At 48.5% G+C, this 21,948-nt stretch overlaps 1 protein-coding gene across 2 annotated transcripts in view; it reads right to left on the reverse strand.

The window, feature by feature from the left end:
* The window catches only part of DROSHA (drosha ribonuclease III), a 692,102-nt gene that overhangs the window by 43,505 nt on the left and 626,649 nt on the right, over positions 1–21,948 (reverse strand). For both annotated transcript variants that reach the window (XM_086965123.1, XM_086965122.1), the window contains exon 29: positions 13,435–13,538. In XM_086965123.1, the coding sequence (XP_086821249.1) occupies positions 13,435–13,538 (104 nt within the window). The remainder of the gene's footprint in view (positions 1–13,434; positions 13,539–21,948) is intronic.

Consider the following 21,948-nt stretch of genomic DNA (forward strand, 5'->3'; position numbering starts at 1 on the left):
AGGAACGGGCTGGATATGGGTCGGGTGGAGACTGTGAAACAAATTGAGCCTTATGGGGGAATAGGGCAGGTTAACGAGGCTCTGAGAATCATCTCTTGGAATATAGCAGGTCTGGCAGCTAAATTCAACAACAAAGAGTGGCGTAATTTTATTGGTAACTTTCACGTAATTAGCTTACAGGAGACATGGGCCCTTGATAATAGTAACTTTCATATGCAGGGGTATAAATGTTTCTTTGTCCCGGCGCAAAAAACGAGATCGGGGAGGGCCATGGGAGGACTATCTATTTATGTAGATTTAAACCTTCCGGGCAGTTGGTCCACCCCAGACTGGAACTCCCATGCTATACAAGCAGTACGATTTAATGGGAAGGGGCTAAGACTCACTGTTTTCAATATTTACAACAATGGGGCTGGGGGAGTCCACACCTCAGTTGTGGGAGAGTTGGAAGACAGACTGGGTCAGGAAATTATAGCTCAGAAAAAGGGGCACGTACCTGCTCTGCTGGTCATGGGAGACTTTAATTGTCACCTATGCCCGGCACTGGTCCCAATAGATGCTGAATGGTCTCATTGCCCTGTAGAGAATGGGCTGCATTTCTCCCACACGCCGGATGGGTCTGCCTTCAGTAAGCTTCGGCTTAATTACGATCTAGAGCACACTATCAACATGATGGGTGTGCAGAGGGATGGCACCCTCCCACCTACATTTAAGGGCAGAGGATGCTCATCTATCATTGATTATATCTTGGTTTCCAGATTTTTAACAAACAGAGTCATTAGTGTAGGGATTGAATGGAGCAGTTTTAGTGATCACAACCCCCTTGTTCTGGGGTTGTTGTATCAGGCGGGCTCAAAAAGTAGATACCAAGGTATAAGTAGGGAGAAGGTAACAGACCAGGGTAGGAGACTAAGGTGGTCCAAAATAGACGGGGAAACCTTTTATAAATCCCTGTTGGACTCTGGCAAACCCGCCATTGATGAATGTTTAGATATGGATGTTCAAGGCCCGAGGTTACTTGAAGCATTTGGCCAGATTGCTGACCTTATAGATGGTCTATTAAAAACCAGCATGCCAACAAGGAACCACTGTAACCCACGATGGTTCGATAGAGACTTCTCAAAGGCTCTGAGGGAGCTCAAAAGCAGCCTTAAAAACAAACCAAGGGACCCCCTACAAATCATGGTGTGCAGGAAAAAATACAAGAGGGAGGTTAAAAGGAGGAAATTAGCCCTACAGGGAGAAGCGTGGGCAGACCTAAGAGAAGCGGGGGAAAAAGGGACATGGCTAGGTTCTGGAGAATTATTAATCAACCTACCTTCCAGGAAAATAACACCCCGGAGATAGGAGCCAATATCCTCCCAGAACAGTGGGTTTCTCATTACAAGGGACTGTATAACTACGAGCCAGGAAGCAGCGAAGAGCATCCCAAGATCTCATATCAGGGCTCGTTAATAGAGTTCACCATCAAGGAGATTACGGCTGGAATAGAGGGTTTGACAAAAAATTAAGCCCCTGGCCCGGACGGAATCCCCCCTGATTTGTTCTTGAGCTGTGTAGAACTATGGGCTCCCATAATGACCAGGGATATAAATACCGCCATCACTTGTGGCCTGCCATCGTCCTGGTCTAAGGCCATAATCTTCCCTATTTTTAAGAAGGGCAATAGGGATGACCCTAAGTGTTATCGCCCGATCTCCCTGATTGATGTATCTGCCAAACTTCTGGGAAGGGCGATCCTAAATAGACTGTCCGAGTGGACCGAAGAAAATAACATCTTCTCGGACACTCAATACGGATTCAGGACGGGGAGGTCCACCAGTGATCAATGCCTGAACCTCTATATGCTGACAGCCAAATACACCGTGGCGAGCAATGAAGCCATCTATATGGGGTTCATGGATTTGGCAGCAGCATTTGATCACGTTAATAGGGAGAAACTTTGGGTCATGATGTCCCTTATGGGGATTGATGGTGGCTTAATTAATATCCTAAGGGAACTTCACAATGATACCTCTGCTAAGGTTCGCTTCAACAGGGAGGGGGGCTGACCGATTCATTTCCTTGTAAGAGTGGGGTTCAGCAAGGTTGCATCCTTGCCCCTTTTCTATTCTCCCTCTATATAAATAATCTGGAGCAGTTTTTGTTAAATCTAAAGAGAGATTGCCCAAGGGTGGGGACGCGTCATATTCCCGTTCTGCTCTACGCAGATGACTCGGTCCTGCTCGCACGAACGCCTAGGAGCTTACAGATTCTGATTGACGGATTTGTCAAATTTATGGGCTCCCTAGACCTTTTTGTTAATTTGGGCAAGTCATATGTGCTGCTGGCTGGTAAACCTTGCACCAAATTTATGTACACGATAGGAAACCACAAAATAGAAGAGGTTAAAACATTTCCCTATCTAGGTGTAACTTTTGACGGGGCTTTACAATTTAATTCCCTAGTTGAGGAGCGCTGTAGCAAAATGACTGCTACCAATGGGGCAATAGCAAGTTATGGTAGGAGGGTAGGTAGATGGAGCAGGTGATGAACCTGTATAGCTCCATATGCTGCTCCAAAGTGATCTATGGGGCAGAGGTATGGGGCTTTGTTAATACTGCAAAAATTCAGCGGGAGGAAAACAAATATCTAAAAACCATCCTGAGGGTACCCCCAAGCACTGCGGGCTTTATAGCACACAGGGAATTAGGGAGGCCTTACCTAGAAGACCTGGTAAAACTTAGGCCAATTGTGGCCTGGTTAAAAATTTGGGTCAACCCTGATGCGTCCTTAAGCAGAGAAATTTTAAAGGATTGCTTGGAAAGGGATAAATGTATGAGTATACCATGGCTCAATTATATAAAGTGTACCTTAGAGGCACTCGGCTATATGAATCTCTTCACCAACCCTGTAGCAATTGTAGCCCAGCATAAGATGTTAGTAAAAAAAGCTTTCTTAGAGCAAAAAGCACAACAGAGAACTGAGGCTGAAGGGCTTAAAAAGACAGTGAGGGCGCACAACCTGGTCAAGAGCATCGAGGGTATGGAGCCATATTTGTACCTCATGCATAATACTCGGGATAGATTTTTGATGTGCCGTTTCAGATTAAATTTACTTCTTTATTTATTGGCATCACCAGCAGGGTTCTCAACAACAATTGAGCAGAAGAAGGGATCCTGCGGCTGCGACAATAGGTCTCCGCAGGATTCCCTTCACTTTGTACTACTCTGCCCTTTCTTCACCATGCCTAGGCGCAGATTTCTAGTGAATATTTTAAAACAAGCCAATTTGAAACACGCAAAAGAGGCCCTAATTTACCTACAGAAAGCAACTGACCCTCTAACATTATGCTGCATAACGAACTTTATCAAAGTGGCGGTCCGTTTAAGGGTAACCAGAGGAGAAGAATGATGTTTAGAAATTGTTATTAATCTTTTTTAAAGTGTCATAACGCCTTTTCCCTTTTTGTAATATGTAAATAATAATTACTGTAATCAGGATCTTGAAAATGATTTAATGACATTTTTTTTGGTCAAAATTATTTTTATTGATTTCAAGAACAGAGAGAAAACCAATCAAACATAGCGACAAGGATCAAAGGTTCCATATGGGGGACTCCGGGAATGCCCACCCACCAAAGCACAGGAATGCAAGAAGAATAATCCACACAATTACTGCCAAGTCAGTGTCCATTCGCATTAGTGGCTTATATCGGATCTCCATCAGTTGCAGTAAGCGAGAAGCCAAGCCTCCATCTAGGAACACCTCAGCTCCGGAGTCCTCTATAGTCCATTACCAATTGCCGGAAGTCGCGTAAACAAATAAAAACAACAGTCCCCAACCCAAACCCACCCCCCCACCATCCCCCACCCGTGGTGGCAGCTCATTACTCATTCATACCTGGAGCATACGTCTCTGCAATCAAATCTGAAACAGGTGTAGTGCTCGCAATGCTGACGGGCATACTGCTGATGGAAGACCCCGGGATAGGAACCTGACCAAGGGGCCCCATGTAAACATGAAATTCTTAAAATTGCCCAGAAAGATATCGGACACCCTTTCCAAACTCAGTAGTCGCCACAACCGCGCATGCCACAGTGAGGTCGCCGGCGCCGTCGGCTTCTTCCACGCCGCCGCCAGTGTCAATTTAGCCGCACCCAGGCACAGCCATATAATCCGTTTGTCAGCTCTAGTCTGGTGCGTCAGCATCGGATCACGAAGCCCCAGCAGGACATAGTCCATGGACTCCGGGATCGGATATCCAATCGCCTCTTTAATTTGAGCTAGTATCTCTGACCAGAAAGGCTTGATGGTTGGGCAATCCCACCATATGTGGCGGAAATCTCCCAGCAGGCCGCACCCCCTCCAGCACCTATCGGAGGTCGACGGGAAAATGCGGTGCAGCTTGGACGGGTAAAGATACCAGTCACACATAAGTTTCAAATGAGCCTCCCTAAGGCCAATCGAGTGGTTGTGGGCCTTTATATCTCTCCATAACCCCTCCCACTCAGCTTTCGAAATGTCCCGCTCAAGACAATTCTCCCAGTGCTCCATATAGCGGGGTCTTGGGAATATCACTGTGTCCAGGAGCAGTCTATATATGAAGGAGATCGTCCCCTTCATACAGGAGGTGCGGACGATAAACGCCTCGAAGGACGTCAACTGTCTCGTGGCCGCATCTCTCACTTCGGGTGAAGTAGCCCAGTGCAAGAGTTGAGTATGATGGTATCGTTCAGTGGGCGGGACCCCGTAGTCCCTCATGCAGTTGTGGAAAGTAAGGGGGTCCGCCCCATGGAACAGGTGAGTAAGCGCCCTGCAGTCCCCCTCACTCCACTGCGTAAAAGGACCATCGCGTTCTGCCGGCGGAAAGGACGGATTCCTATGGATAGGGGTAAATGGTGATGGAAAGGTGGTCCAGCGATCATCCCCAGTGACCGTGTCCCATACCTTCAAGACCGTACCAGTAGGAGTGCATATATAGGCATTCTTGGGTCGGGCCACCTTAGGTTTCCAGGCCAAATCCCAGATGGATCTCCCAGCTACACTACCCTCCATATGTAGCCAATGCTTCTCCGATAGGGGTTGTGACCATTCCACCAGCACTCTCAGTTGCGCCGCCTTGTAGTATAAGTGCATGTCGGGGAACCCCACCCCCCCTCCCCCCGTGGCCGCCGAAGTACTGCAAATGGAAGCCGAGCCCGGCCCCCCTGCCACACAAATTTCAGCATTAGGGTCTTCAAGCGTCGGAAGAAGTCCAATTCCACAGGTATGGGAAGGGCCTGGAACAGGTACAAGAATTTGGGCAGCAGCACCATTTTGATCGCATGAATGCGACCGAGCCAAGAAATAAACTTTGGCTTCCACTTCTCTAGTTCCCCACGGATCGCCGCTAATGCTGGGGGGAAGTTAGCCGCAAATAACCCACCCAAGGTGGGGGTTAATTTAACACCCAGATAGAGCAAGGATGAGGATGACCACGAAAGAGGCGTAAGTGTGCGCACCTGTTCTACTACTTCAGGGGGCAGTGTCAGATTCAAAATGTACGATTTATCCATGTTAACTTTAAAACCCGCTACCTTCTCAAACTCAGAAAGAACCTCATGTACCTGAGGCAGCGAGCGGGCTGGGTCTCCTAATGATAAGAGAACATCATCCGCGAACAGGGAGATCTTATGCTGTTCGCCAGTGAAGGGAATGCCTGTAATCTGTTCCCTTTCCCTAATCGCAAGCGCCAGCGGCTCTATACTGAGCGCGAAGAGGAGCGGGGAAAGCGGGCACCCCTGCCGCGTACCGCGGGAATCGGGGAAGCAGGCTGACCGATGCCCGTTAACCAATACCCTAGATTCAGGCCGGTCATAATTAGCCCGAATCATTCGTACAAAGTGGGGGGAGAACCCAAAGGCTTCCAGTGTTAAATTTAAAAATCCCCAGTCGACACGGTCAAATGCCTTCTCCGCGTCCAGACCCACCAATACGGCAGGTAAGTGAAATCGGTCGGCCTTTTCGATTAAATGCGCCACTCGCCGCAGATTGTCATGGGTTTGTCGCCCTTTGATAAATTCAGACTGGTCTGGGTGGATAATAGCCGGCATCAGATCTTGAAGCCGCTTTGCGAGGATCCAGGAGTACAGTTTGGCATCCAGGTTAAGAAGCGCTATCGGACGGTAGGAGGCGCATTGGGTGGGGTCCTTCCCAGGTTTGGGGAGAATGGGGACTAATGCCTCTGCCATCGATCCCGAGGTCCGCCCCTCCGTAGCCATGGAGTTGAAGAGGGTAACTAAAAAATTGCATAGTTCTCCCGCGAACGTCTTATAAAACGAGGCCGTGTACCAGTCAGGCCCAGGAGCCTTGTGGAGCTTAAGAGCTTTTATAGCGTCCATCACTTCTTCCTTCAAAATAGGGGCCGATAGGAGCTCATTCCACTCCCTGGAGACTTGGGGTATAGGGAGGCTAGCTAGGAAGGCGGATTGAGCTGCCCGATCCAGGTCCTCCCCTCTATAGAGAGCCGCATAGAAACGGCTAAAGATAGCCGCCTTGTTCCCATCCCTGTGTTGGTCCCGTCCTGTCTCATCTTCGATCCCTCCTACATATTCCCGCTCCCGTTTACTTCGGAGCTGCCTCGCCAGGTGCCTCCCCACCTTGTTCCCCATCGAGTAGGAAGTCCGTCGCAGTCGCAGGAGTGTAAATTCCACTCTGTTATTATAGTGAGCCCGGAGCTTCCCCCGAACCGCAGTCAACGGCCGTAGGGTCACCCGAGATGGATTGGCTTTATGTGCCTGTTCCAGCGCCGCTAGTTCGGATTCAAGAGCCTCACGCTCCTTCCTCCTTTGCCTATTACGATTAGCATTGAGGCTAAGGCAGGTGACCCGCAGAGAGGCCTTGCACGCATCCCAAGTAGTATATACCGAGGTATCCGAAGGTGGGTTAAGCTCCAGGAAATCACGAATGGCCCCCCTCAGCGCCTTACATGCAACGTCATACCGAGTCAACGCCTCGGGGAAATACCATTTCCTCCATCCGTCCCCCCCCCATTGACCACTGCAACCCGAGCACAACTAAGCTGTGGTCCGACACAGAGTGGGAAGATGCTGGACATCTGGACGTCCCCCCTTAATGCTTGGCTTATAAAGATATGATCAATTCGAGAATAAGACAAATGTACATGGGAAAAATAGGTGTAGTCCCTAGATTGGGGGTAAAGGAATTGCCAACTATCAACCAACCCCAGGTCCCCCACCGCCTCTGCGTCTCAGCAGTAAAGACTCCCGCCCCTGATCTCTGTGTGCATGAGCTATCCAGGACTTTATCTCACACCATATTGAAGTCCCCCAATAAGAACAACTGGCCTTCCACGAACTCGGCCACTCTATCCAACAAAGACTGCAAAAAGCCATTTTGCGAGGCATTAGGTCCATACATCACCACAAATGTGCACATACGTCCATACAGCAACCCCTTCACCATCAGCCACCTTCCCTCCTTATCCCCGCTCACCCCCCCCGGTTGGAAGTGGAGGGATGCTCGGAACATTAGGGCAACCCCCCTGTGCTTAGTGGATGCAGATGCCCTGTATATAAGTGGGAAATGCCGATGGCGGAGCCTAAGCTCATCCTTCCTGGCTAAGTGAGTTTCTTGAAGCCCAACCACATCCAGGTGGTGGTCTGTCAGGTACTTCCACACCTTCTGCCGCTTCTGCAGGGAGTTAAGTCCCTTCACGTTCCAGGTGCCTATACTAATAGTCATGAGAAATCAAGGTACGCCCCTGCGCCATGTCACCTAAAGCCGAGGGAGAGTATGACACCCTTCTCCATCCCTCCACCAACTCCTTGTCCGTCTCCAACCTCCCTGCGTACCCTTCTCCCCCCCACCGACCTGCCCTCCACTGTGAAATGCAAATCAAGTATGGCTCCCGAAAGCTGAAGATCAAAGAAGAGTTGTAAACCACACATCCACCCCCATACACATCACCCCACACACACAGCCAACAGCCGCCACCACCGCCCCCCCCCCATGCCCCTGCCCCCCCTACGGACCCCCCCACCCCCCCCAAGAACAAAGAACAACAAAATGCAACTCAAGGCACTGAACCTGAACCTCGCAGTCTTCAGTTCCAGCAGGTCACGGTTCGGAAGTCCCCTACTGGACTGGAATCGGGGCAGGGTTGTCAACCTAGTGACCCCCAGGTCCAAGGTCCGGGGTGTCTTCTCCAAAAGTACCATTATACCCCGGGGACCTCAGGCCATGAGCCCCTCCGACGCCATGCCAATAAGCCGGGGTCATGCTGCTCCAGAACTCGTCTGGGAATCCGCCAAGGTGGCGGAGGCCACCGATGCCACCGCGGCCCCTCTCTCCTGCTCACTAGTCGCTGGATCCGGTCGACACCGCTCCGGGGATGGGCCCACCCTGTGCCAGGAGGAAGAGCGACGTCGCCTCCGGAATGGCGAGCTACGCGCCTCCTGGGAAGGTTCCGCCTCCTCGATGCCCAGGAGATCCTTCGCCTCCCGCAGGGAATTGATCTGCCTCAGCCTATTCTCCCATCGAAAGATAATCCGGAAAGGATGGCCCCAGGAGTAGGAAACCCCGCGCTCTCGGAGGAAGGCGGTCACAGGCCGGAAGTCCCTCCGCTTCTGCAAGGTTGTCGCCGCCAGGTCCTGGTAAAGCTGGGGGCGATGGCCTCTAAATTGCAACGAGGTGATGGTTCTAGCTTTCCTCAATATCCTTCACCTGAAAGTCATGCACACAGACGAGGATATCTGGCGGCGGGACCCCGCCCCTTCTGGGCAGCCCCACTCTATGCACTCTGTCCATCTGGATGTCACGCACCTCTTCATCCTCTAGGATCTGGAGAAACAAGGCTTGAACGTATCCACGCAGGTCCCCCGCTTCACCGTCCCATGGCACCGCCTTGATACGAATGTTATTTCTCCTGGAGCGGTTCTCCAAGTCCTCTGCGTGGGTCTGCAAATCCAGATTCTGCTCCGTGAGACGTATGATGTCCTGTTGGAGCTGGTGCACATCATTTGCCATGCTAAGGTCATGGTCCTCCAGCGTCGCCATCCTCTCGCCAATCCCATCCACGTCCCTCCGCACCTCCCTGAGGTCCGAGGCCAACTGCCTACAGAGTTCGGAGATGTCCTCTTTAATAGTAGCGAAGAGCTCCTTCATGAACGCTTTAGTCGCCGGCGCCTCGTCGTCTGATTGTTTTGAGGAACCGCTGGCTCCCGGCGATGCCGGCTGCTGCGACGACTTGGAGGCCCCCTCCTTCATCATTTTCCCCCCCCTGCGCTGCGAATTGGACATGGCCGTGAGCGGCCGCTGCACTCCTACCACTAGGTTCCAGTTAGCCGCAGCTGGGGGGATAAGTCTCAGGTCGGTGACCTTCCGTTTCGGGACGTCCCGTCAGCAGTGCTGCCTCACCTTCCCCAGAGTGTCCGCTGATCCGCCAGTGCCGCGAGCCCCTGGAGATCCTTCCACACCAGGAGGTAGATAGCAGGTGGCAAGGTCCTCACCCCGGAGATGGCGCCCAGTCACAGAGTGCGCGTGACCCCTCCGTTAACGCCCTCGCCAAAAACCAGGTCTAGGGACGATCAGGATCGGGCCTCCAAAGGCCGCTATGCAAGGCCCCTCCAAAATGGCTTCTCGTGTGTAGTCGCAAGAGGAGTCCGCCACTCGGGCGGGTGGTTGCCTCGGCTCCCCTCGCTCCGGTCCCCGTGCTCTCCAGCTGCGGTCCCTCCGCCACTTCTGCCCATCAATACGCAGGCCAAGGGGTGCTCCCACGCTGCAGAGACCTCCTGGGCCCAGCCGGTTAGGCCCCCTCAGATCCGATGCCAGGACCCTCCACAGGACGTGCCAGTAGGACCAGCGTCCCTCTATGTCACCAAAGGCACTGCCTCCACGGCGGCTTGACTGCTAGCCGAAGCTGTTCATCCCGCGCTCCACGTGTGCGAGTACAGCTCCTCGCATGGACCATGTGGCGTAGGCTCCCCTTCAGTCCCAGCCCACTGAAGCTCCGTGACCCGGCTACCACTGCGGGTATGGCGGCCCCTCCCCTGCTCCGCCTCGCTCTCTGCCCTTCTGTGGACCAGGCAGGCTGATCCGCTCCTCCGGGGACGACGGGGGCACTCCGTACCCTCCCCCTCTAGGCAGTCGCTGCTCAGGCCGGGCCGGCCCCGGGCCCCGGAATGTCGTCGCCACACGGGTCTCAGCCCGACTCCTCACTCACGATCTCCGGCGGCCCCCAGCCTCTCGCAGGCACAGCCGACCCCTCCGCCGAGCCGCCTCCGCTGTCTGCCACACCGCTGGCTAGACTCCACTCACCCAATGCATCGCGGGATCGCCAGCGCCCGGAGTCTCCGCCCGAGCTGGATCCGCTCAGTCCTTCGTCGGTCTCTGAAGTACGTGAGGACGCCGCCTCACAGGCCGCAGCTCGCTGTCTCTCCGCCGGCCTCAGGAGGCTCCAATTCTCCCCGCAGATGGCACCGGAGCACACCTCCGTGGATCGGCAGCCCCCACCGAGCGTGTGGCGCCGGTCAGCACGCCTTGGGACCCCGCTATAAGCTGCTATGCAGGTCCGGCGTCGGAGAGGCTCGAGAAAGCGTCCTACTCCGACGCCATCTTGGCCACGCCCCCTTAATGAAATTTTAACTTATGTATATATGTATGTGCTTTTATGGTGATTTTTAATCATCGAATAAAGAATCCTTGAAATTGAAATTGAATTGAAACTCCCAGGTGGAAACCACCTTCTGTGCATGTCAGGTAAGGAGAGCCGCCAAGATTGTCTCTTGAACTGCGAAAGGCTGGAAAGAGGAGAGGTGGCTTAGGATTCACAGATATCCATAACTATTGACCATGTCAGCTGTGTGTACTGGGAGAGTGGGTTCCCAAATGTTCAAACAAGCACTGGCTGCTCATGGAGAAGGTATTCGAGCATAGAGCTCTCTGGAAAATAATAGGGATGCTTAGGCCTAAGAGAATATACTTCAGTCAAATCACCAGAATGCTGTTGTATGCCTTGGACTCAATACCATTGCCAAAACAACTTATGACTTAACCATTCCCATATACACCCATGCCCGTAAATCCAGACTTCACGCCGGCTACCATATGCAAATAAGAGAGATGAGCACGGTTTGCTGGGTGAGCTGCTTAAACATCTGCAGAATATATAATTTAACAATTGTAGGAGGGCAATTAAATTACCAGAAGAAGAAAGATTTAGATAATGCTAGCCCAGACACTGGCCTATGTATACTGTAAACAAAAGCAGCAACAAGGGAGTCCATTTGAGATAATCATTTCACAGGAAATAATGGGCATAGCATTCACACTATACACATTCCTCATGAACCTTCAAGAATCAGTCTAGCTGCCCCATTCTGGACCAGCTGCAGTTTAGCTAGTACCGTCTTATAGATATCCAGGTACAGAGCATTGCAGTAATCCAACCTGGATATAATAGGTGCCAAGGCCACTTGCTTATGCGCCGGGAAGGGGTTATAAGGAAACACTTCCCTGAGAGTCATAATAATCCAAAAACAGGCCGAAACGGTCTAGTTGAGAAGGCTGTGTAGTCTATGCTGAACTTTAAATTGCGGGGTCAACTGATATTAGAAGGAAAGATAAGGAGGGAAAAATAGACAGGCACCCATCTTCACTTGCACACAATTACTACCTAAAACAAACATCATCAATACGCAGGCTTCAACTGTTACGACCAATGCCCCTTGGAACTAAAAACATGTTGTCCAATCACACTGTAGTATACACAAAATTAGTTGAATATATTTAATACAGGGCTTGGAAAGCAAATCATCCCACTACAAGCATAGTTTACTTTTTTACTTTAGGATCTTTGTAATGCGAGGATAAATACAATTGAGCATGCACGCACAATTGATCCACTATCTCACTGTGCACCATGTCCAATCAGAAACAAACAAGGACGTTACAGCGAATGTACAGAACATCTGCTTTAATCTGTAAAGAGGACAACACTGGTATTGTATTCACCTATTAATGAGTCATGCATAAGTAACATGTTATACCTAGCACTCGTGAGGATTCAGCTATTACGAAAAATGTGAAACCATTTAATGTGGAATTTACATAGTTGGCTCGCTGTTGCTTTTGTGTTCTTTCTACATTTACATAGTAATATTTTATAATGTAAAAATGAAACGAAGATGTTATGGTTTTGCATTCAATACTTAAAAAAAATAATTGCACTTCCTTCGTTGAAAGCACACATGAACTATCAGCATAGGCTACACTCTTTATGAATATTTCACAATATCCAATTAAATGAAATTAGAAAAAGAGGAGGGCAGCAGAGGTATGATTCATTCCAGTGAATGAGAGGTTACAATGCTTCAGTTAATTTTCCTTTTGGGAATATTTAACTTCAACAGAGCCATTTTTAAGCATACATCCAACTTTCCAAAGAGTGTCTGCTCATCATTTTTTGTGTCTAAGACAGCAGATGATTTAAACTATTATCCATAGAAATGCTGACAGCAATCAGACACCTGCTTAGGATGTGGGCTGCATTTTTTAAAGAGGAAGACTGAGAGAATCAGTTGTGAAAGGGATACTGTTTTGCCAACTAAAAGGAGAGACAGGAGGGCCAGGTCAAAGGACACAAGAAATCTTTCTAGCGAACAGTAAGCGGTGGTTCCAATGCATTTGTGTCCAGCCTAGGATACGGAGGACCCAATCCATTAAATATTTGTATGCTGCCCCTTAACAAAACATTTAATCCCAATTTATAAAGTCAACTGTCATCCTGGAAATGTGGCATGACTCTGGCCACTTAGACCCACATTTGAAATTCTTGTTCTGAGACTATAGATTTACGAAAACAGCACTGTTCTTTAACTCCTCCCCTGCTGATGACGGAACCGCTCCGTCATCAGCTACGGTTGGGCTGTGCTGATGACGGAGCGGTTCCGTCATGGCCCGGCCGCCGCGCCTGTGCGGTGCTGATTTCGCGCCTGCGCGGCCGTTCTAATGAGCGGGGCGGGTCATGACGGAACCGCTCCATCACTAGCACAGCTCAACCGCTGCTGGTGACGGAGCGGTTCTGTCACCAGCATGCGGCCGCCCCGCCTCGTTAGCGCTGCGGCGGAATAGCCGCCGCAGCGAAAGGGTTAAACTGCTGCAATAAGTATCTTGAGCAGTACCAGTGATATACGATGGTACTGCTCACCTATGTCTATCCCATGGATTTTTGTTGCGGTGATGTAATCATTGAAACAACAATTTCAATACTCACAGAATCTTTATATACTATAAACTGGATTTTAGAGACATTGTAGGAACAGTGGACAATGTTCTTTCTGTAAATCTTTGAACCTCACATCTACAATATCCATACCCTCAACAGTTAAACAACAATGAAAACAATTTCTCTCCAACTTCAGCCCACCAGTGCTGCATGAAGCAAAATCTTACTTGTACAAAGGAATGTCCGGCTCCTTTCCTTCTGTTCGGAGAGTTAGGCAGCATTGTTGAAGTTGTGATTTTGGGTCGTTCCAGTCCTGGTTCAAAATGAACTCCTAAAGAAAAATACACAACTTTTATTTAGGAATGCTTCAACCTTTTTACTTTTTCAATGAAGAAAAAGTTACTTACTGTTGGCAACGATATTTCTGGTGAACACATGCTTCTGACAGATTCCTCACCTTATAAATAATTCTTGCAGGCTTCAGACTGGTCCAGAAAACGTTCTAACCAGCAATGAATCTCCTATGCTTACAGGTGCTGCCACAGGGCTCCGGTATGACTTGGCTTCCAGATGTGATGTCGCCAGAGTATGCTAGTGGCTCTCCAGCATGTGGACGTCAGTTAATTATGTTTTTCCACTACTCAGAGGAGTGTGGAGAGGAACCGAGAGCCGCAATAGTGACAAGCAATATGCTACTTACCAGTATGCATCTCTTCTTGGCATGTAGGGCTGCTGACATGCATATCTTGTGCATAGATCGCCGCCTAGTGTTGGGTCCGGATGATTGCACCTTGTTGTCCTGGAAGGGTCTTCGAAGTATCACCAGATAGGTGACTCCTCCCCTGGACTACAGTGCGCATGGGCATCTTCATCCTCAGATTGTTTTTCGCCATTGTGGCAAAGATGGAGTATAGTAAAGTAAGAGATGGCCATGCAAAAACGAATCCTGCAGCTGCAACAGGCACCGGGGAGGAGGGTGGGCGAATGTCAGCAGCCCTAAATGCCAAGAACAGATGCATACTGGTAAGTAGCATATTCCGTTCGAAGCATGTGGGCTGCTGAATTCATATCTTGTGCATAGACTGTATAGCCGTATCTTCTCTAGTGGTGGTCACCCGTACCAGCTGCAGCAGTCTGAAAAAGAGTTTTAAGGACAGCCTGGCCTACAGCAGCTTGCTGCTTTGTTTGTATGTCTACACAATAGTGTTTAGTTAAAGTGTGTATGGTAGACCATGTAGCTGCCCTACATATGTCTTCAAGGGGAATATTCCCTAGGAAAGCCATGAATGCCCCCATTTTACGTGTAGAGTGTGCTTTTGGGGGGAATGTTAGAGTGCGTTTAGCTTTTTGATAGCATATTTGAATGCATTTAACTATCCATCTATCTATTCCTGATTTTGAGATGGGATTACCTTTATGTTGTGGTGAAAAAGCAACAAACAGTTGCTTTGTTTTCCTAAATGATTTAGTCCAGTCAACATAATATAGCAGAGCTCTCCTTACATCTAGTGTGTGTAGGGCTCTTTCAGCTACTGACTATGGGTTTTGGAAGAAAACTGGCAATTCTATTGATTGATTGATATGGAAAGTGGATATGACTTTTGGCATAAACTTAGGGTTGGTCCGAAGTACTACCTGTTTTGCATGTATTTGCATGAAGGGTTCTTGAATAGTTAGTGCCTGTAGCTCACTCACCCGCCTGAGGGAGGTAATGGCAATTAAGAATGCCACCTTCCATGTTAGAAATTGCAATTCACATGAATGGAGTGGTTCAAAAGGAGGTCCCATAAGTCTGGTAAGTACTACATTTAAGTTCCAGACTGGTGAAGGTGGGTGCTTTGGAGGGATTATTCTTTTAAGACCTTCCATAAAAGCCTTGATTGGTGGTACCTTAAACAGGGAAAGGTGTTGTCTGTTCTGTAGATATGCTGCTATAGCAGCAATATGTAGCCTTATAGAAGAGTATGCCAGATTGAATCTTGGATGGAAGCATCTAATGGATTGATTTTGTTATTGTTGCAATACATTACAAATCATTTCCATGTAGCTGCATAGCATGCACTAGTAGTTGGCCGTCTTGCCTCCTTGATGATGTTCATGCAATCAGGAAGTAAGTTAAGGTATCCGAACTCTAAGACTTCAGGAGCCAGATCGCTAGGTTCATCTGATTGGGATCTGAGTGCCTGATTTCTCCATGGTTCTGAGTTAAAAGATGGGGCGAGAGGCGCAGCCTTTGGTGGGGAACTACTGAAAGTTCCAGGAACGTTGTGTGGCTGTCTTGCCCATGTGGGAGCAACCAGGATCATTGTGAGTGACTGCTGACGTAGTTTGCGTGCCACCAGCGGAATCAGTGGAGCTGGTGGAAAAGGGTATGCAAATCTGCCTGACCAGTTCATCCATATCGCATTGCCCTGTGACAACGGATGTGGGAACCTGGCGGCAAAGTACTGGCGTTTTGAGTTTTCGTTTGCGGCAAACAGATCTATCTCTGGATGCCCCCATTTTTGGAAGAACGGTTGGAGAACTTGTGGGTGAATCTCCCATTCGTGTAGCTGTTGGCTGTGTCTGCTTTACAGATCCGCTATTTGATTGTCTTTCCCTGGCAGGTGTTCTGCTAGGAGAAAAATGTTTCTTGGAATTGTCCACCTCCATATGCTCTGTGCTAAGTGGGACAGCTGTGGAGAGCGTGTCCCTCCTTGTTTCTGGATGTAGTACATGGCTGTCATGTTGTCCGTCCGGATCAACACAGCCTTGTTGTACAAGTATTTCTGGAATGCTTTTAGTGGCAGAAATATTGCTAGCAACTCTAATTGGTTGATATGCAGTTTCTTTTGTTTGATTGTCCAGAGCCCTTGGACTGTGTATTGAAGTAAGTGGGATCCCCAACCTGTCAGTGATGCGTCCGCTGTTAGTACTACTTGTGGAATCGGCTCTTGGAACAGTAGCCCCTTGGAAAGGTTTTGTGGGTTCCACCACTGCAGAGAGTTGTAAGCTCGACTGTCTACCAACACTAGGTCCTTTAGTTGTCCTTGAGCTTGGTTCCACTGCCGTGCTAGACATTCTTGCAGTGGACGCATTTGAAGTCGGGCATGAGGGACAATGAATATGCAGGAGGCCATTATGCCTGTGAGCTGCATGAACACTCGAGCTGGCAAAGAGTGTTGTGGCTGAAATTTTTGAATGAGAGTCTGCATGTTGGCTATCCTGGCTGGATTTGGATATGCCTTTGCTACTGAGGTATCTATTGTAGCCCCCAGATATTGCTGTATGTGGGAAGGCTGTAGATGTGATTTTGGTTAATTTATGGAAAAACCCAGGCTGTGTAGCAGCTGGAGTGTCTGTGACGTATGGCTTGCACACTGCACGTACAAGTTTGCTTTTATGAGTCAATCGTCCAGGTATAAAAACACGTGAATGTGTGCCTTCTGAGGTGTGCTGCTACTACCGTTAAACATTTTGTGAACACTCTTGGGGCTGTGGTTACCCCGATGGGGAGAACCTTGAACTGATAATGTTGACCTTCTATTGTGAACCTGAGGTATTTCCTGTGAGCTGGATGTATAGGTATGTGAAAATATGCATCTTTGAGGTCTAATGTAGCAAGGAAGTCGCCTTGCTGGAGTAACAGGAGTACTTGTTGTAGAGAGATCATATGGAAGTGCTCTGAGAGTATGTATTGGTTCAGAGGTCTGAGGTCCAATATTGGTCTGAGGGACCAGTCCTTTTTGGGAATAAGGAAGTATAGTGAGTATACTCCTGTCCCTTGGTGCTGAAAAGGGACTGGCTCTATGGCTCCCTTTTTTAGCATGGATTTGACCTCTTTTTGTAACAGGGTGATGTGTTCTTTGGACATAGGACGGTGTTTGGGTGGTATGTTGGGTTGAGTAGAAGTGAGTTCCAGGCAATAACCATATTGGATAGTTTGTCTCACCCACCTGTCTGTGTTAATTGCGTTCCAGACTGGTAGGAATTATTTGACTCTGCCTCAGACTGGTGTTAGATGGTCTGGAAGGAGTGTGATGGAGTCACTGTTTGGCGGCAGTGGAGGCTCTGGTGTTATTGCCGCCATGTCCTCTGCCCTTGTTATTGTTGCCCCTATAACCTCCTCTGTTGGAGCCTTTATTAAAGGAACTTTGGGTGTTGCTTCTGTATGTAGAGAAAGTCTGTGATGTGTTGCCTTGTGTGGTGCCTCTGTAGGAGGAGCGACAAAAGGAACCTCTATGTTGTTGAAATTGCAGTGTGCCCATAGATTTAGCAGTTTCGGTATCTTTTTTATTTTGTCTAAAATTGTATCTACTGCAGGGCCAAACAGGAAGTCCTGATTAACTGGTTGGTTGAGGATGGTGGATTGCACCTCGTTCCTAAAACCAGAGATGCCTAGCCACGCGTGTCTGCGTAGTAATGCGCTAGTATTAATGGACCTGGCTGATGTGTCGGCTGAGTCAAGCGCACATTTAATGGAAGCATTAGATATAAATTTGCCTTCCTGTATGAGGTCGTTAGCCTGAGTTTTGAAAGGTTCTGGCAGGTGTTGCAGTAAACCTTCAAGTTGATCGTAGTGTGCTCTATCGTAGCAAGTTCTATCGTAGCGAGCTAGTAGAGCTTGTGTGTTTGCAATCCTCCATGAATTAGCAGCCTCTGAGGCTACTCTCTTGCCTGATGCTTCTAATATTTTAGACGCCTTAACAGGAGGGGGAGCATCTCCTGTTTGTGAGTTAGCTCTCTTGCGAGCATTTGCTACTACTAGTGAGTCTAAAGGCAACTGGCATTTAATAGAAGTAGGGTCTGTAGGGGCCGCCTTATATTTCTTCTCAATCCTCGTGCTCTGGCTGGATCTTTGAATATGTCTGGTGCGTGTTTTAGTACCCCTTTCAGTATAGGAAGTGTCCTGACATTCTTCTCAGAGGTAGGAAAAGTGTCAAATAGAAAATCTTCCTCTATTGGGTCAGTGTGCATGTCTACCTTGTGGTATTTACTGCCCTACCTATCAGTTGGTTAAAAACGATTGTGTCATCCTGTGCATGAGGATCCTCTGGTTCAATAAAATCCTCCTGAGGATCTTCCCCCATGTTATCCTCATCATTATAATCTGAATGAGTAGGGCACAAAAGGCATATTAGGATAGAAAGGAGGAGTAAAAGGCCTAGAGGGAGATGTCCCGAAGTCTTTTTTCATTGGAGGAACAGGGGAAGGAGTGTCCGTGTCCAATGGTCTCTTTTTCCGGTGATAAACCGTAACATTTCCTGTATTAGGGTCTATATACGGTTTAGATTGTTCCCCAGTTAGTGGATCAGGATGGAAGAGTTCTTCCTCAACTGTTCGTGGCTTTGGCGCCGATGTTTTTGGCTTACAGGCTTGTCTGTGGCCTTTTGACTAGAGGGCCTTCGTTTTTTCGGCTCGGCTGTTGCTTTGGGGTCGGTAACCTTTTTTGGTTCGACGTCCTTTGTTGGTTTAACAGTCTTTTTTGGTTCGGCGACTTTGTTTTGGTCGACTACCTGTTTCGGATCGACCGGAGCTTTTGGTTCAATACGTTTTTTATGTTCAACAGCTTTTTTCGGTTCAAGGTTTTTGGTTGAGTCGATGCCTTTTTTCGGTTCGACGGGCTTTGTGGTGTGATCCTGTTGTTGATCAACACTCTTTTAGGATCGACTGCCTTCTTCAGGTCGGGTGTTCTTTTTGGATCGACGACCTATTTTGGTTCGAGGCTTTTCTATGGCTCGATAGCTTTTGACTCGATAACCTTTTTGGGCCTGGGCGACCTTCTTTGGTTCGACCACCTTCTTCGGTTCGACGACCTTTGGTTCGACCACCGTTCCTCGGGTCGACGAGCTTTGGTTCGGCGACTCTCTTTGGTTCGACGACCTTCAGTTCGAAGACACTTTTGGGGTCGAGAACCTTCTTGGGGAGAATGTTACTCGGTCCTGGGGTATCAGAAGGCTTGGTTTTGGGCTTCGGAGCCGAGCCGGAAGGCGGGGCTTCTGAAGGAGTTTGTCGATCTCGGCTAAGGCCTTTAGGCGATGCTTCGACGGGAGCCTTAGGTTTTGGGCTAAGCGGTGTTGGGGGCTGTATACTCACTGTTTGCCCTGGCGTGATCTGGTCATCGGAGTCCGACTGGCCCTCAACAGTAACGATTTCTAGATCCGAGTCGCCCGCTTCTTCGAGGTAGTGTTCATCATCGAAGATGTTCTCCAGTTCCGGTGCCGGCCGCTGCATCTCTTGCCTAGCGGCCCGGTTGGTGGTCTTCTGACGGAATTGGGCACACGCTGGGTAATTTTCTTCGTTGTGCTCCGGTGATAAACACTTGTTGCATTCTGTATGTTTGTCAGTATGCGGGAAATTGGAGTGGCATTGTGGGCACCTTTTGAACTGGCTCCTTTCAATCAACAGCAGGCCGGCGTGGCGTCGAAAGGCCCAATGGCCCGCGTTGACAACCGGATCGAGATGGAAAGTTTGGTCGAGTCAAAAAGTACCGAACGAGAACAATACTGTCGAAGTCGAAGGCCTTAGAAAGTAGTTTAGTTTTGGTTCCGAAGTTGGAGTAGAGGAATAATATCCGAACCCAATGGCGGAAAAAACAATCTGAGTATGGAGAAGATGCCCATGCGCACTGTAGTCCAGGGGAAGAGTCACCTATCTCTTGATACTTCGAAGACTCTTCCAGGACAACAAGGTGCAATCATCCGGACCCAACACTAGGCGGTGATCTATGCACAAGATATGAATTCAGCAGCCCACATGCATCAAACCTACAGCAACAATATGTTTGCAAACCATGGGCTCTTAATAATAACAGCACTAGATCATACAGAAGGGTGGGCAGTGAGAAATCTGATCTGCAGGGAGATTATGTATCCACCAGAAATATTGTTAGCAAAGATAAGTAACTTTTCGTCTGATGGACACATCTTCCCACACATTCTTTACCTTATAGATGAGTCCCAAAGCAGTACCCGTTAACTAATAAAGTCAAGCAACACAGCTGGGGCAAAGTACCAGTTACTGCATGCTGTAAACACAAGGGAGTAGTGCTTAGAAAGACTACAACAATGACCACATAACTGCTCAGAAGACGTCGAAAACTGGGAAAAAGCCTCTGGAAAGACCCTTGGAGTCAGCCATGTAACTTGTGGAATGAGCCCAAATGCCCTCTGGAAGGTCTTTCTTGGCTAGAACATAGCATACCTTGATACAGATGATGACCTAACTACAAATCATGCGTTTGGTCGAACCATGCCCTTCTTAGCTCTTGCAAAGCAAGCACAGAACTGATTAGCAATTCTGTGGAGTGTGGTCAATGTAGTAGGACAACTTAAACTATGCAGTTGTTTTTCCTCCTTGGTAAGATTTCGAGGAGGGAAGAAAGTTGAGACCGTGATAGATTGGACCACACAAAAGACTAAAACTACCTATGGTTGGGCAGGTGCGAAGAACCAGCTAAGCCAGAGAAAACTGTAAATGGTGGGCGTGTTGAAAGGGCCTGAGGTTTTTGACCCAACGAGAAGAAGTTATCCCCACTAACATTATAGTTTCCAGAGTAAGATGTTGAACTGAAACTGCAACAGCTTGAACAGAAATGCCATCAAGAAAGTTAAACCAGGTGCAAATGTGACAACAATTTAAGTGGGAAGAAACAAAAAGTTTTCAAGTATTTGGTAAGCCTTTCAGAAAACCTGCAACTAGTGATAACTTAAACAGGTATGGTTGATAAGGAAGACAAATAAATTAATAAAGAGCTGTACGGTGGTCTTTAAAGTAGTCACCGTAAGGGGATGCTTTGCGAGGGACAATAAAATCTAATGCAGGACAGGCAAGATATGAACACATTTTCTTTCCAATCCACACTACTACACAAACAAACTTTTTTCAGCAGCCTGCGTAGATAAATTTAGGGGAGACGCTTTCTGGCTGCCAAGATGATGTCTGTAACCTCAACAGGAAGGGAAACTGACTCTAGCTGCTACCAGTCAATTTCCATGCAAGCAGCAGCAGTGCTTCATACTGTAGTGGAAGACTGGACCCTCGTGTCCAGACTGCCTGGAAGAGGAAAGGTAAGTCAAATAATGAATGCAAAACCTTGTCACCCCGTCGGGGGTGATTTTGATCAGCTGTGGTTGATGCTTCCACACCTTCGCAGGACTCTTCACAGAAGCAGTATCATCAGAAAGGTGTACATCATGACCGGAGATCAGTTGTACCTGAAAGCATTTCCCAAGGAAACCATCTAAGTGTACAGCACCCCACTGGGGTACAGAAGCTGCAATTACATCACCACCACTAGCCAGAGCACCAATTTTGTGAGACACCTCTTATTGTGATGTCTGGCATCTCTCTCGCCTAAATGATCATCGATACAGCAAGTCATCCGCCATGCTGGAAAACAATGAACTCAGCATGGTGGTCTCCAGGATTCATTGTCCATCCAACCAAAGCGTTCATTTGGACACAATCCCCGCCACAAAAGTCTTCCCTCGACAGGCATAGTCGAATACGCTGACATCACAATTGTCTGCGATTACAGACCAGACACAAGGGGTTGGCGGCACAATGACATTGCAAGGCTGTAATGGATACCCTGTGACCAATCCTGAAGACATCATGACATTCTAAACAGGTGTGCGATACTTAACCTGACGAGAATTACACGGCCTGACTCATAAGATCTAATAACATAGAAGCAGTTGAATTTAAGCCCAATCCACTGAAATCCGGTAATGAAATCACCACCATCTCTTGGTGGGATG

Source organism: Lissotriton vulgaris, chromosome 4_1 (assembly GCF_964263255.1).
Source record: "Lissotriton vulgaris chromosome 4_1, aLisVul1.2, whole genome shotgun sequence".
NCBI lineage: Eukaryota > Metazoa > Chordata > Amphibia > Caudata > Salamandridae > Lissotriton > Lissotriton vulgaris.